The sequence below is a fragment of the Apteryx mantelli genome, chromosome 19 (genome assembly GCF_036417845.1).
Source record: "Apteryx mantelli isolate bAptMan1 chromosome 19, bAptMan1.hap1, whole genome shotgun sequence".
In the NCBI taxonomy this organism is placed as follows: Eukaryota; Metazoa; Chordata; class Aves; order Apterygiformes; family Apterygidae; genus Apteryx; species Apteryx mantelli.
In genome coordinates this window covers 9318607-9331685 of record NC_089996.1, presented here as the reverse complement: position 1 = coordinate 9331685, position 13079 = coordinate 9318607, and the positions used below count along the sequence as shown (strand labels likewise).

The 13079-nt window shown below is 42.3% G+C and overlaps 1 protein-coding gene across 6 annotated transcripts in view; it reads left to right on the top strand.

Moving 5' to 3' along the window:
* UNK (unk zinc finger) overlaps window positions 1-13079 on the top strand; it is a 43672-nt gene that overhangs the window by 15612 nt on the left and 14981 nt on the right. For 4 of the 6 annotated variants that reach the window (XM_067308279.1, XM_067308278.1, XM_067308276.1 and 1 more), the window contains exons 2-9: window positions 3102-3311; window positions 4988-5164; window positions 5596-5726; window positions 5855-5990; window positions 7549-7666; window positions 8637-8721; window positions 10647-10789; window positions 12231-12278. In XM_067308279.1, coding sequence (XP_067164380.1) covers window positions 3102-3311; window positions 4988-5164; window positions 5596-5726; window positions 5855-5990; window positions 7549-7666; window positions 8637-8721; window positions 10647-10789; window positions 12231-12278 — 1048 coding nt within the window. The remainder of the gene's footprint in view (window positions 1-3101; window positions 3312-4987; window positions 5165-5595; window positions 5727-5854; window positions 5991-7548; window positions 7667-8636; window positions 8722-10646; window positions 10790-12230; window positions 12279-13079) is intronic. The other 2 variants (XM_067308280.1, XM_067308277.1) reach the window with 1 other exon arrangement.

Here is a 13079-nt window from a genome sequence, read left to right as displayed (position 1 = left end):
ATCACATTGCAGTAGCGCCGTCTGTATATCCTTTCCACATTGCCAGAACACATGTGGTTTAGATGTCTCTCAATATATTTAATTCGAAGTGGCTGGTTGAGTGGCCCATGTTCCATATTCTCCCAAAAGAGCTAAAACTCACTTCATGGATCAAGAAAATATAGGGCTACAGAGACATCTTACCATTCAAGCTGGTGTGGAGAAGGGTGATTTAAAATGTTCTATTGGCCTGAAAAAAGAAAAAGCCTCACCTTTAAATTTGCGCCCAAACTGGTGATTGAAAGGCTTGAAATGTCTGATTTAATGTGACAGCTCTAGTTTTCCACTGTTGGTCTGTATCACAGAGGTGCTCATGCACATTTAATGTGTTGGTATGGAGCTCCATGGTACCTCCTTGCAGGACTTGCTTTGAAATTAAGAGTGAGTGAGAGATCGTTTATTTAATAGATAGCGTTAAAGAATGAGTTTCTGATAAAGCAAGTTAGGTGTTAAACACTTTTCAGGTGAACCATTTACTTATGTAATTATCTCTCATTTACATTATAATAAATGTTTCTCTAGGGAGTTTAGCCAATCATAAAAATGTAATTAATTTTCAAATGCTCTTCAGCAACAACTGACGCTCTAGAGACTGAAATCCCTAGTCAGCATGTATGGCTTTAAACCATCCTGCTAAAGGAAAGCTGTTTCAGCTTCTTTCCCCAAGCAGTTAAGTTTTAGTTTTGTTTTTTAACAGTCTCATACATGCCTGTTGCTAGAAGTCTGGAGAGCTGGGTTTGATACCGTTGGGTGTTTAGGTCTGATGTCCCTCCTTCGTTCCCAGAGCATTAGAGGGATTCAGGGTGCTGCTCTTCCAGTTAGGCGCAGGAGACTCTGGGTCACTTGGTGAAGATGCAGGAGTTTAAGGGCTCTTGGACTCTGTTGCTGGCTCTGGTTGCTCTATGATATTGGATAGGGCTCTTAGCCTGCTTTACAGTTTCTCTGTAGGTAAAATGGGAGCAGCGTAAGGCTCACCTCCGTAAGGTGGACCTGGAGATGTATGGATGGAAAGGACTGCTAGGCGGCTGTGTGATACCTGTGGAAAACAGTCTAAGTATCATGCTGCTTAAATTTGCTTAATTTCTTTCTAACCTAAATGTTGATACAGTCACTTTTGCTTTAAGTCTTATTAGCATATGGATAAGATAAAATGTTCTATACAATTTCATCTCATACAACTGTGCTAGGTCCAACAGCGTGGAAAGCTTTTCAGCGTGGATTAATTTTATGGTGGAGTTCATTTTTCTGATGAATAGTTGCTACGGTTGGAGTACAGATCTCCGTTCCAATGTATCCAGCTTTTTAAAAATGAAAAGAAAGTGATGTTGTTACCCTTACCTATTCCAAACAGACCCGTTTCTGAATGTGGGTTAGCATTTTTGTGATTTTAGGCATTAGGCCTCAGTGCAGGTGCTATTCCAGCCACACTAGATTGCAGGGGACAGATGGGCTTGTGCTGGATGAGGCTTGGAGCCAGCCGTGGAAGCTCTCCAAGCCCTGAGTGTTCGCAGATCCAGTGCCAAGCAGTGGAACCTGCGAGTCCCACATATTTGAAGCCTAAAGAGGAGGAAAAGCTTTCATCCATTCACACTTGCAAAAATCCTGTTCAGGAAAGCTCTTGCCAGTGAGATTCTCTCCTCAGAGCAAACAAACAAAACCACTTTGGTTGAACTGATGCGTCTTCCTGAGGCTTTGTCTTCAGCCAGGGGTAAAGAGGAAAGGATGTTTTATTTACAGATATTGTTTTCAGACTGAGTCTAGCATGATAATATTATCTGTAAATACATCTTCAGGCATCAGACATCTTTCCATTTATTTAGAAACAAGATAGAAAGGCCGTCTGATATTGGAGTGAATACCTGACAAATTCCTATATTCCATTTTGTTGCCTTGGAATACGTATGCAGAGCTTAAAATGAGGCCGTATCTGCTATTATATCATCCTGTTGCTTCCAGCAGAGTACCAGCGCTTTTATTGTGACCGACAAATTTTGTTATTCGCTGTTTAAACCTGCCTATAAACATAGACGATCAGAATGTGATTTGCTGTGGGAGGCAGTTACCCTACATCTGCCTGCTTGGGGCCTCTGTGTTGCTCTTGGAGCTGTCGCTGAAAAGATCTAACCCTGTGGGATTCAGGTCTGATCTCATCCAAATGTTTTTATGTTCCCTATATATAGGGCAACTAGTGGGTTTCAGGCAATGTGGATTTTGTAAGCACCTATACCCAGATCACAGTTGGATCTCTGTATCAGTCTAAATCATTTTGTAATCCTCTACAATCTGGGTTTAGAGACTGTTATTAGTGTCCCAAATAAAAGCTTGTGACTTCTTTAGTTCTCAGGATAAAAAAGAAAGACGTATACGTTTTGGAGAATGACATCAAGCCGTTTTTGGTAAATAAAAACCAAACATCCAGGGTCTGAGGGTAGTTATCTCAGTCCTGAAAACTGAGTCCTGAATTCACAAGATTGCAGCAGAGAATGGGTTAGTTGCATGAGAAGCAAAGATAAACCATGAGGACATGGGGACGAAATAATAGATATTTTAAAATATTTTCTCTTTCAGTAACTTGAAACATGGCAAATGTAATGTGGCTACAAGGAAGTGTGGGGTTTTGTTTTGTTTTGTGTGTGTGTGTTTTTTTTCTTTAACCTGAACCTCTTTAAGGGAAGAAGCCCATTTGTCACCAAATAGGGGAGACGTAGGGGGAAAGACCTCCAAGTCCTATTTTATCTATTTCTATTTTCTCACAAACTCGCTGAGCTTGCGATGGCCTGCTTTGAAATGATATCGAAAGTCACAATAGAAAATGATTTTTAGCTGCCTTTAGCATTGATGTTTGGGTTAACTGGCCTGGTAACTGATAACCTCCCCTTGCGGAAAACCAGCAGCTTCCAGTCTCCGTTACTGAGGGCGAAAGCAGAGGCTGGTGTGGGAAGGACAGCCCACATCTCTGCGGTAGATGCCACTTGGTTTGGCGGGGGCTCTGCTGGGGGATTGGATATTGCTTCCGACCAACCTCCTGTCCCTAATCCCTTCTCTTGGATCTCTGCCTGCAGTTACCTGAAGGAGTTTCGCACGGAGCAGTGCCCTCTCTTTGTGCAGCACAAGTGCACTCAGCACCGGCCCTACACTTGCTTCCACTGGCACTTTGTCAACCAGCGTCGTCGCAGATCTATCCGCCGTCGGGATGGTACTTTTAACTACAGCCCTGACATTTACTGTACCAAGTATGATGAGACCACAGGAATCTGCCCAGAAGGAGATGAGTAAGTGAAGAGTGCACCCTGCTTTTCAGGCATTCAGCTTTTGGGATCAGTCCAGGTGATGATTCCAGCCAGTTCTTGTAGCAATGAGGCAAGTCAGCAGTAAAGCAGCTTTGTAACGTATGTAACATGAGAACAGATGTAAAAACTGTAACAGCGACCCATGTTTTCTAAGCCTGCTGCAGAGAGGATACTGAGATTGACAAAGATGGGAATTCAGCTCTCACATCTTTGTGTCCTCTTGAGCCTTGGCATCTTCAGCAAAGCTGGGGTGTGAAAAACAGCTTACTGACAAATGCACTGAGAAAGGCTCCATTCCCGTAAGTCTCTGACTATCAAATAATAGCTCTTGCTCACTAGCAGGGTAGCTTGGTTTTGAGCTGATTGCTGAGAGGAGAAGCTTTGTCCTCTAATCTGTCCCCTAAATTATCCATCCCATGCTTTTTAAATCATATTATTTATTTACCAGTTTATTTTGTCATTTCCTTCCTCGCTTCTTAAAAGTTCAGGAAGGCAGGTACCCAGAATAAGGCGATGTGGGAAGAGCTGGTTTTGCTGCATCTGCCTTCCCCGTGATTGTGATCTTATTAACTGGAACAGAGATGTAAATGTTTCTTCCATGTATGTGACAGATGTCAGCATTTAGAGGGTTAACACAGTAATATAACTTGAGCCATGTGACAGATATGGAAGAATAAATAGTGTAACCAAACCGTGGTCAAATATAGAGATTGTTTTATGTAGAGATGCTATGGAAAGATGGAATTTCAGTTCCCTTTTATAGTGCCAGTATAAACGCACAGAAAAATGCTCTTTATCTGGAAAACAGGTTGTTGTTGTTGTTGGGCTTTTTTTTTTTCTTGATTAAGGAAAGATCTTGTGGCTACAGCAGAATGGTATAATCCTCCAGCCCAAGGCCTCTGTTTTGTACTTTTTTCTTCATTAAAAGAGAACTGGAAGGGACTGGAAATAGGACATTTGGAGACTTTGGCTTCTAGACCACTCGTTCATATTTGGCTCAAACTCAGTAAATGAAAACTGTTGCTATCTCAGAACGTTTTTACTGATTTTGTATTTTTAGCTCAGTGCTGCAATATATAAACTCCACCTATTCTATCTTGTTCTTTTATATTTCTTGGTGTAAATTGTTCTTTTTCTGCCTAAGAGGGAAAACAAAACATCAGTTAAAATGGTAGTGTTGTAATTCTTCTTTCTTGTCCTGTGCTCTGCATAAAGGATGCATCTGGCTATAGATAGACTGTCACAGCCCTGTAAGAGTACATCAGCAGGAAACAGTAACAGCACGAAGTCTAGATGGGCTGCTGAGGAAATGGTATGTGCCATGTGATGTCCCCTCAATCACGGCTAGTGTATCAGAACGCCTTGACAGTGTCCTTGCTCTTTTCCAGATCCCTGGCAGTCACTAGACTAGAATAATAAGCTGCTGCTGGCTTAACCATCCAGTTGTCTGTTTGGAAGGGAAGCTATTATATAGTATGCAGTGACAGGTTTAGGGGCTTTGTGTAACGCTAGAAGGCATAGCGTAAGAGAAGGGGCAGAGCTGGCAAAGGTGTCGTCAGCCACAGCATCCTGTATCAGCGACGTGCTTTCTGGTAACGTTGAGTCCACCACCCGCATGACTGAACTTTGACTGTTCTTCCCCTTTTTCTGTACCTCAGGTGTCCATTCTTGCACAGAACTACTGGGGACACGGAGAGGAGATATCACTTGCGCTACTACAAAACTGGAATCTGCATCCATGAGACGGACTCCAAGGGAAACTGCACAAAGAATGGAGTCCACTGCGCCTTTGCTCACGGGCCCCATGACCTACGCTCTCCAGTTTATGACATCAGGTTAGCAAATGTCAGGGCTCTGTGTGGAAAGGGTAATTGCTAGGCTCAAATAGAAAGTCAGGTGATTGAAGGACAGTACCACTTCAAAGTGAAAAGCTTAGTGTTGGAGTGATGACAGTATATCTCTTCCTGACAAAGCAAATCTACAAAATCTCCAAGGAGGATACTCAAAAGTTGGGGGAAGGAGCCACACCTTAGAATAGTTGTGCTGTGTCTGAGAACCTCGTGGGGTCAAAATAATGCATCTGGAATTCCCAAGGAAGGAACAGCATGTATTGCAGTTGCTGTTGGAATAAAGATGTTGTTGCAAAAAAGCACGAGTGAAATGCACTCACTTAGGAATTGCTACAGCACTCCAGTCTGTCAGTTTTATACATATTTATCTATGTCTTCATCTCCTCTCTGTTGTTCGTTCAACTCTGTCCACTAAGGGAGCTTCAGGCCATGGAAGCTTTGCAGAATGGTCAGACTACATCAGAAGGTGGCATAGAGGGCCAGTCTGCAGTCGCTGCTAGCCATGCAATGATAGAGAAGATACTCAGTGAGGAGCCGAGGTGGCAAGGTGAGTCCCTTAAGGTCTGTGGGGCTGGGGATGTCTGGTGTTCGTGGAGTGTTTGCTCCCATCAAATGCTTTTGTATAATAAATACAGATCATAGTGATCTCCCGCTAACCAGTTGCTTCTTTCACAGATACAACATACGTGTTGGGAAATTACAAGACAGAGCAATGTAAGAAACCCCCTCGTCTCTGTCGCCAGGGTTATGCCTGTCCCTACTACCACAATAGCAAAGATAGAAGAAGAAGCCCAAGAAAACACAAATACAGGTACCCTGCTCCTGGGTCTTCTGTTTCCCAGCTGAGTGGTGAGGTGTAGTAGAGGTCTGTAAGGAAGGATCTAGTATTTGCTCCACTAGGTAGTTTTTAGTGCGCCTTTAAGGCCTATACTGATGGACCTAATGGACTGTTACTCCTGCTTAGGAACTGGGATAACACACTAAGCTGGGAGTTTTGCATTATAGAAGAACCAACATCTCTAACTGTGCTGCCAAATCATGTTACATCTCTGGTTTTATGGTGAACAGAACCTGTGTCTAATTTTCCCCCTTACTTTATAAACTCCTGCTGTGGAAAAAAAGTGCAGGAAGAAGAAAACAAAAGAAGGATTTAATCCCCATCTAGAAACAAACTCGCACAGCAGTGCTTTCATGGGTAAAGGATTCAGAATCATCAAGCTGTTTGTCGTGTGTGCCTGGTGATGGGGATTGTGAGGCGCAGTGTGATGAGTGCTGTAGCTGGACATGCATTCCTAACCAACTGCTAAAGATTGTGCTTTTGAGGCACCAGGGTGTTCTCGTCACTCATCTGTTGCTGGATTTTTCAGCATGCTGCTTCTCCCTGAACACATTTTGTCCAAGTTACAGGCCCTCGTTTCCTCCACACAGCAGAGCTTTTGTTGTGGTCTCAGTGGGGCTTTTCCTTAGTTCCTTTTTGAAAAACGTAAGAGCAGACCAGAAAGCCAGGAGAGAAAATACCATGGATGTTCTCACTTCCCTTCCCCACCCCCAACATTCGCAGAAATTTTTGAATTCATGCTGAAATCCTGTAAAAATCAGAGAAACATTAATCCCAGCACCATCAGTAGAAACGGAAACTCCAAGCCAGTCCTTAGGCAAGAGCCATCTGCTTTCTGCCCCTGTCTGGGCCCTTTGAGGAGGGACGAGGTGAAGGCTTCTTGCCTTATGATCTCCATTCACTTCTGTATTGCTTTTCCCCACCCCCAGCTGATGTGGCTGCCTCTTCAGTGCAGGCTTCTGCTGCTGCTATCTGCTTCCCTCTGCTGTTGTTTGAGGGAATGGGTAAGAGCGTAAAGAGCAGGGGAAGTAGGTCACAGCAAAAATTCAGACCTGGGAAACAGAACTGGTTCCCAGCTGGGAGAAAGGAAATGGGTTTGCCTTTTCCCCAGTGACCTGACTCAGCCTCTTTTCCACGTGGCTACACTATAACCCTGGAAACATAGCAGTGTAAGGGTATTATGTGTTTCAGGATTAGCCAATTAACTTATTAGCTTTCTATGAATGTAGAGTTCCAAAACAGAAAACAGACCCAGCATCTCCAACACTAATCACATCAGCGGCTAATATGGTTAAGTTAGGGTGGTTCAAGTTGTATTCCGTTTCAGACGGAGAGTTAAACCATGTTTCTTTCATTAGGAAACTGGAGGAGGAGGAGGAAGATGCAGTAGCAGCAGGGTGGGGGCTGGGGGAGCAGCAGCCAGGCAAACAGCGTACAGCAGAGAGGGGCAACTGAACCTGTTTGCCAGTTGAGGAAGCAAAGCTCAAAAACCACGCATCTGATGCATTCCACTGCTACCTTATTTAAACAGATCTTCGCCGTGTCCCAGCGTGAAACATGGAGATGAGTGGGGAGATCCCAGTAAGTGTGAGAATGGAGACTCATGCCAATACTGCCACACTCGCACAGAACAGCAGTTCCACCCAGAGGTACAGTAACCTGTGTGGTCTGTTTGGTAGCTGACTAGAAAAGCAAAAGCTTTCCAGGCTTATGAGATATGTTTATGTGCCAACTAGGAGAATATATGGGCTGCTTGCAGTGTGGTCCTGGGATACAGAGAAACTGCATGTTGGAAGTAAGCGGAAGCTGAGCTGCTTGACAGGGTGCCTTTTCATTAGGTAGAACTTATGGGAGGAGGTAGGAGAAGTATGGGGAGGAAAAAGTTGTAAGAGAGCAGACTCATGTGTTGGGGTCCTTTAAAAGCAGGAAGTGGGTCTGCAGGTGAGCATACAACATTTTTTCCTTTAGAAGCATTCTTGGTTGATGAGAATCACACTAAGCCACAGATATCCATGAGCTGGTGCTAAAAACTGCCCAGCTGCTAATGTGAGCAGGCCCAGAGCATTTTGGTATCCTTACAAAAAGTGTAATTAAGACCTTGTCCCAGTCTGCTTCATGTTACAGTGTTGAAAAGCTTTGTTGGGCCTGTATCTGCAAAGTAACCGTAGTCACCGCCTGTCAAACTGGGGGGAAGGGGAATAATCCATTTCCTACAATCACTGTCAACGGTTTGTCACTACCCTTGCAAAAACCCTGTAGCTTTCTGTGCTGTCATCTGTCAACTATTTCCTATCTTGAACCATTTTTATATCCATGGAGCTCCTAGGGAGATTGAGGGACTTTATGGCAAATGGTGCCTTTTGGGTGAGCAGACCTGTGGTGGGGTGATCTTTGGGTGAGCTTAGCTGTGTTGGGCAAATTTTGCTGTTTTCTTAACTATTGTGGGTTTTTCTTTCTTCAAAGCACTGAAATGGTCACCCTGAAATCTGCTGGCCTCTGTGCCTTTTGTCTGTCTTTCTGTCTTGCTGTTGAGTCTCTTCTCAGTACTCTAATACCTGGGCTGCTGGTCACTGGTTTGCCTGTTCATGTCTGTTTTGTTTTATTTTTTCCCATCCTCAGATCTACAAATCCACCAAGTGCAATGATATGCAGCAGTCTGGCAGCTGTCCCCGAGGACCCTTCTGTGCCTTTGCACATGTAGAACGTACGTGGGCTGCTTCTCTCATCTTTCAGGGATGTTTGAGCTATGGAGGGCTTCTGGCTGGAGTAGATAGGTTGAAGGGCACAAAGCTAGAGCTTTCATGCAGCCTGGTTTTTGAAAACACTTCAACTTTGATTATTCCTGTAAAACTGCTATTTTGGGAGGTGTTATCAGAGCTGAAGGCAGTAGGTGATCTGTAGGGCTCAGCCCCTAGCTCTCAGTGCATTGTTTCTTGAAGCATCTCTCCCTCTGTTGTGTCACGCTCGCTCAGCTCTCTGTATGTCAGAGCTTAGAAGGACTATGAAACAGAATGAGAGCTGCTTCTTGTACGCACTTGGACTGTGACATAGCTAAGTTGCAAAGTGTCTTATGAAAAGCTGAGGATAAAATTGCTAACTACTACAGATAAGGTGTTCATCCATTTTTAAAATAAAACATTATTTTACAATTTTTGATGTTTTGCTTAGAGTTTAAATCTTTAAGGAGGTTGGAGAAGAAAAACATGCTGCTTTTTGTCTACTTTTCCTCAAATTCATTCCACTTTCACTAGCTGTCTAATTTAGAGTGTTATTTCAGTCTTCGTTTTCATCATCTGTAAACTAGTTATGCTATTTTGTCGTGAGAATTCTGTATTCAGATGTGTATCACCATTTATAGATAATGGTTAGCTCCCAGCCCTCCTACTGCTCCTACTCAGTTTCTGCACTCCAGTCTCAGTGTAGAATTTGCAGTAATTAGAGCAGGTTACTAGTAAGTCACTAGATGGGCTCTGATACTGACTCACTTCATGGCCTTGAGCAAATCTCACTGTTATTTGATTATCCTTTGTAAATGGTGGGATTAGTAATTGCTGCCTTTGTCAAGGAATTGGTGAGAGTGAGTTCAGCACCGTTTACAGAGTTGCTTTTATAGGAAGCCTTGTAGTCAAGCAGTAATTATAGCTAGGGCTGTGAGCTATGAAGCCCAAAACACAGTAGTACAATTCCACTGTAAGATCCAGCAAGCTTAAGAGAGAATGAGATCTTAATAAAGAAATAGTGTTCAACAAGATCCCTTGTATATAGCATAGTATTTTTTTGTTTAGGAGATGCTTTATTCATAGCTAGATTACTGCACTTGATACTGTATTTCTTTAAAGCCATAGTAACATTCAGTGGCCACTTAGTATTCTGTCATGGTTATTTCTTGTGACTTTCTACAGAACTGTGCAGCACTGTCCTCTTCCCAAGGTGAACATTGAGGACCTAACTGACTTAAAATAACAGGAGTCCATTTATTTTGTATGATCTCAGCATGAATTCTGCTGATTATTAACAAGAAATGTATAAAAGCTTAAAACTGTGATCAGTGCTTTTAAGATACTGCAATATAGGCATAAGGTTTGTCCTGTAGCTTTTGTAAAGATGATGAGTTATATTAGATGTAAATATTACGGCCCTACAGCATTTCAACTCCCCTCTCCAAGCCCATGACATTTTCTTTTTGTGTATCTGGCAGTTGTATGCCTTTCTGTGTACGTTACTTTTTCTGTAATGGTTTGTACCACGAGCAGATGGAAACTTAGCTTCCTCAGCTAATTATAACACACCCATCAGCTTTGTGCCTAGCAAAGAAGGAAGTTCTGCTTAGTTCAGGACAGCTGAATGAATAACACAATTCACTCAGGAAAGATAATTCTGGAGCAGCATTAACAGGCTGAAGAGCAGCAGATTGTACAAGTGGTGACAGTAATAATGTGAGGAATATTAGATAAGAAGTATTCATTTGCCAGATAAGATTTCTCCTTATTTTTATATTACTTCTAAGTAGGCGTTAGTGGAATATTTCTTCTCTCAAGAGTATCTAGCTATTCTTGTTCCTAAACGTCTTGTAGTCTGTTGCAACTGTACAGCTTTGAACAATGTTTCATGTGCTTTTATTTCTTCCAGAGCCTCCTCTCAATGAAGATTTACAGCAATCCTCAGCTGTGTCCAGCCCAACACAGACAGGCCCTGTGATGTATATGCCATCAGCAGCTGGTGATTCTGTTCCAGTGAGCCCTTCCAGTCCACATGCCCCAGACCTGAGCAATGTAGGTAGCACTGCAGGGAAGCCTTGTCCCTACTTTATAAATCTGCATTTCTCTGAGTCATTGTATTTCTTCTGCCCAAGAAGAGAAATCTAAAAGCCCAAAGGATTTGACTTCTGTTTTAAGTCTGAGCTCCCCACTTCTTAGAGGAAGCTTTTTGTTTGGAGTGTATGCTATATAGTACTATAGTATTCAGTGGTTTTAGTCCTAGATGCTGTCCCCTCACCTATAAAATCTCTAAGCCTTCCTTTCTGTGCCAAACTTGTTGATATGCTTTAAGGAAAGTGGAATGCATCTGTACATCTAGTCCAACTCCTTCTTGTCTGGAGGTACATATTGGGCTCAGTTTCCAAGTACTTTCATTAAAGGCTGTGAGCCAATACAAGCTAAAGTTCATAATGACAATTGAGTTTGTTTACATGTGTAATCTCAGAGGCTTAGCCTGTGCCTATTGTGTGCTGCATTCTAGGATATCCTTGATTCCTTCCCCATCCTTCTTCTGGAGAGGGCTAGAGTCTGCAATATGCTTAAGTAATGCCCCAAAGTGTTAGTAGGTACTTTATTTTAGTTGTATGAACAAGAATAGAGATTTTTGAACTGCTAAACAGATACACACAGATTAGATGCATGTGGAAAGCTGGACTACTTGATTTTTGCCCAAAATATTCTGCTGTTCCTTCCAATAGTGGTTTCATCAGAATTTACAGTCAAGCAATTTCCCTGTGCCGTCCATAGCACTGAAACAGACAAAATATATTAGTCAAGCAAGAAAAAGCCCGCTTGGTTTTTTGTTCATTATGATTTAGTCTTTTCTTATTTGCCCTGTTGTTGAAGTGTGTAACCTTTCCAAATGGTTGAGATGTTGAGAAGATAAAATGACATGAGCTTAACTCATTTGAAATTGGTCTAGATGAGGTGAACTCATTTAGGACTTCCATTGTATCCTATTATCTCTCTTTGAAAAGGAAAACTGACATTTTGACTTATTAGTACCAAAGCCAACCTAACAGTTAATAGTTCTCGTGGATTTGATTGCAACTAGATTTCTTGATAGATCTTGAAAAGACCGGACATGTTATTTTCTCACAGTAAATAACCCCGTGGAATGAAGTAAAAAGAAACCCCCTTCATTTTATGAATATGTCATCTAAATGCTCTGAAAATTGCAAGGAGACTGAAGATCTTTTGAACTTAATAGTCTATGTAGGTCTTCTCTATCTCAAGCTCTTTAGTCTTTTAAACAGTCCTTCCTAATCTTTGAATACAAGCCAAATGGCAACACGTGTCTTTCTGTGACTTCATCACTGCACAGGGCATCTGCATGTAGCTTGCAAACAAATATGGCTTTGCTGGTGATCATTTTACATGATTAATTAATCAAAGGAAAAGGTCCCTCTGGCAGCAAGCCTCACATGGCCTGTTCTGTTTTGTATTTGTACTGTAGGTGTGGAATAAAACAGGAACTCTGCCAACTAGCCCCACCTCCACCACAGTGAGTAGTAACTTTGCAACTGTAGGGAAGCGCGGACAGCAGAATGTCTGTATAAAAATAAAAGCAAAACATTGTAGGATGCTCCCAGCATGCTCCCTCTTTCTAATGCCAGACCAGACTGCTGCATTTGAATCTGTCGTAGCAGTAACTGTATAAATGTTGTTTGAAACAGTCATTCTTGCCAATGCAGGCAAATAATTTCCTATCCCAGAGAAATGGGATATTGCTTTGATCCAGATAGGTTTTTTCTTTAAAACTCACCTTAAATCTCCTTTGCTGCTGTCTGTGGCTTCATCTACAGTGCAAAACTAGCCTTGTTGCATGTGGTCGTGATCCCTGGTTACGATCCGAAGAATAGAACGGTTGAAAATCCTTGTGGGTTTTTTGTTTGTTTGTTTTTAAATGCAGTTGTAGATACTTGGCTGTGCCTGCATTAAAACTTCCAGATTTCCAACTCCAAAACAAAAAATACAGTATTACACGTAGCTCAGATATGCTTGGTTGTTCTGACTGCCATGACACCTTTCCAGGTTTCACGCTACTTCTCAGAGTACAGACAGGATCCACATCATGCTATAGCCTAAGGAAAGTGAGGAGAGTTTTGGTCACGTTTGGGAACATGATCGGTCACATCTGAGGCCTCAGGAATAGTAAATGTCTCTAGAGCTGTAGTTTGGCTTTTATAAATCTGCACTCCAGTACAAAGCAATGACAATAAAGCCATGATTGTGGGACTGCATAAATCCTGTATCTTCTGCTGTTTTTGCTGTTTTTTAATTGCTGTTTACTAGAAGCTTGTGC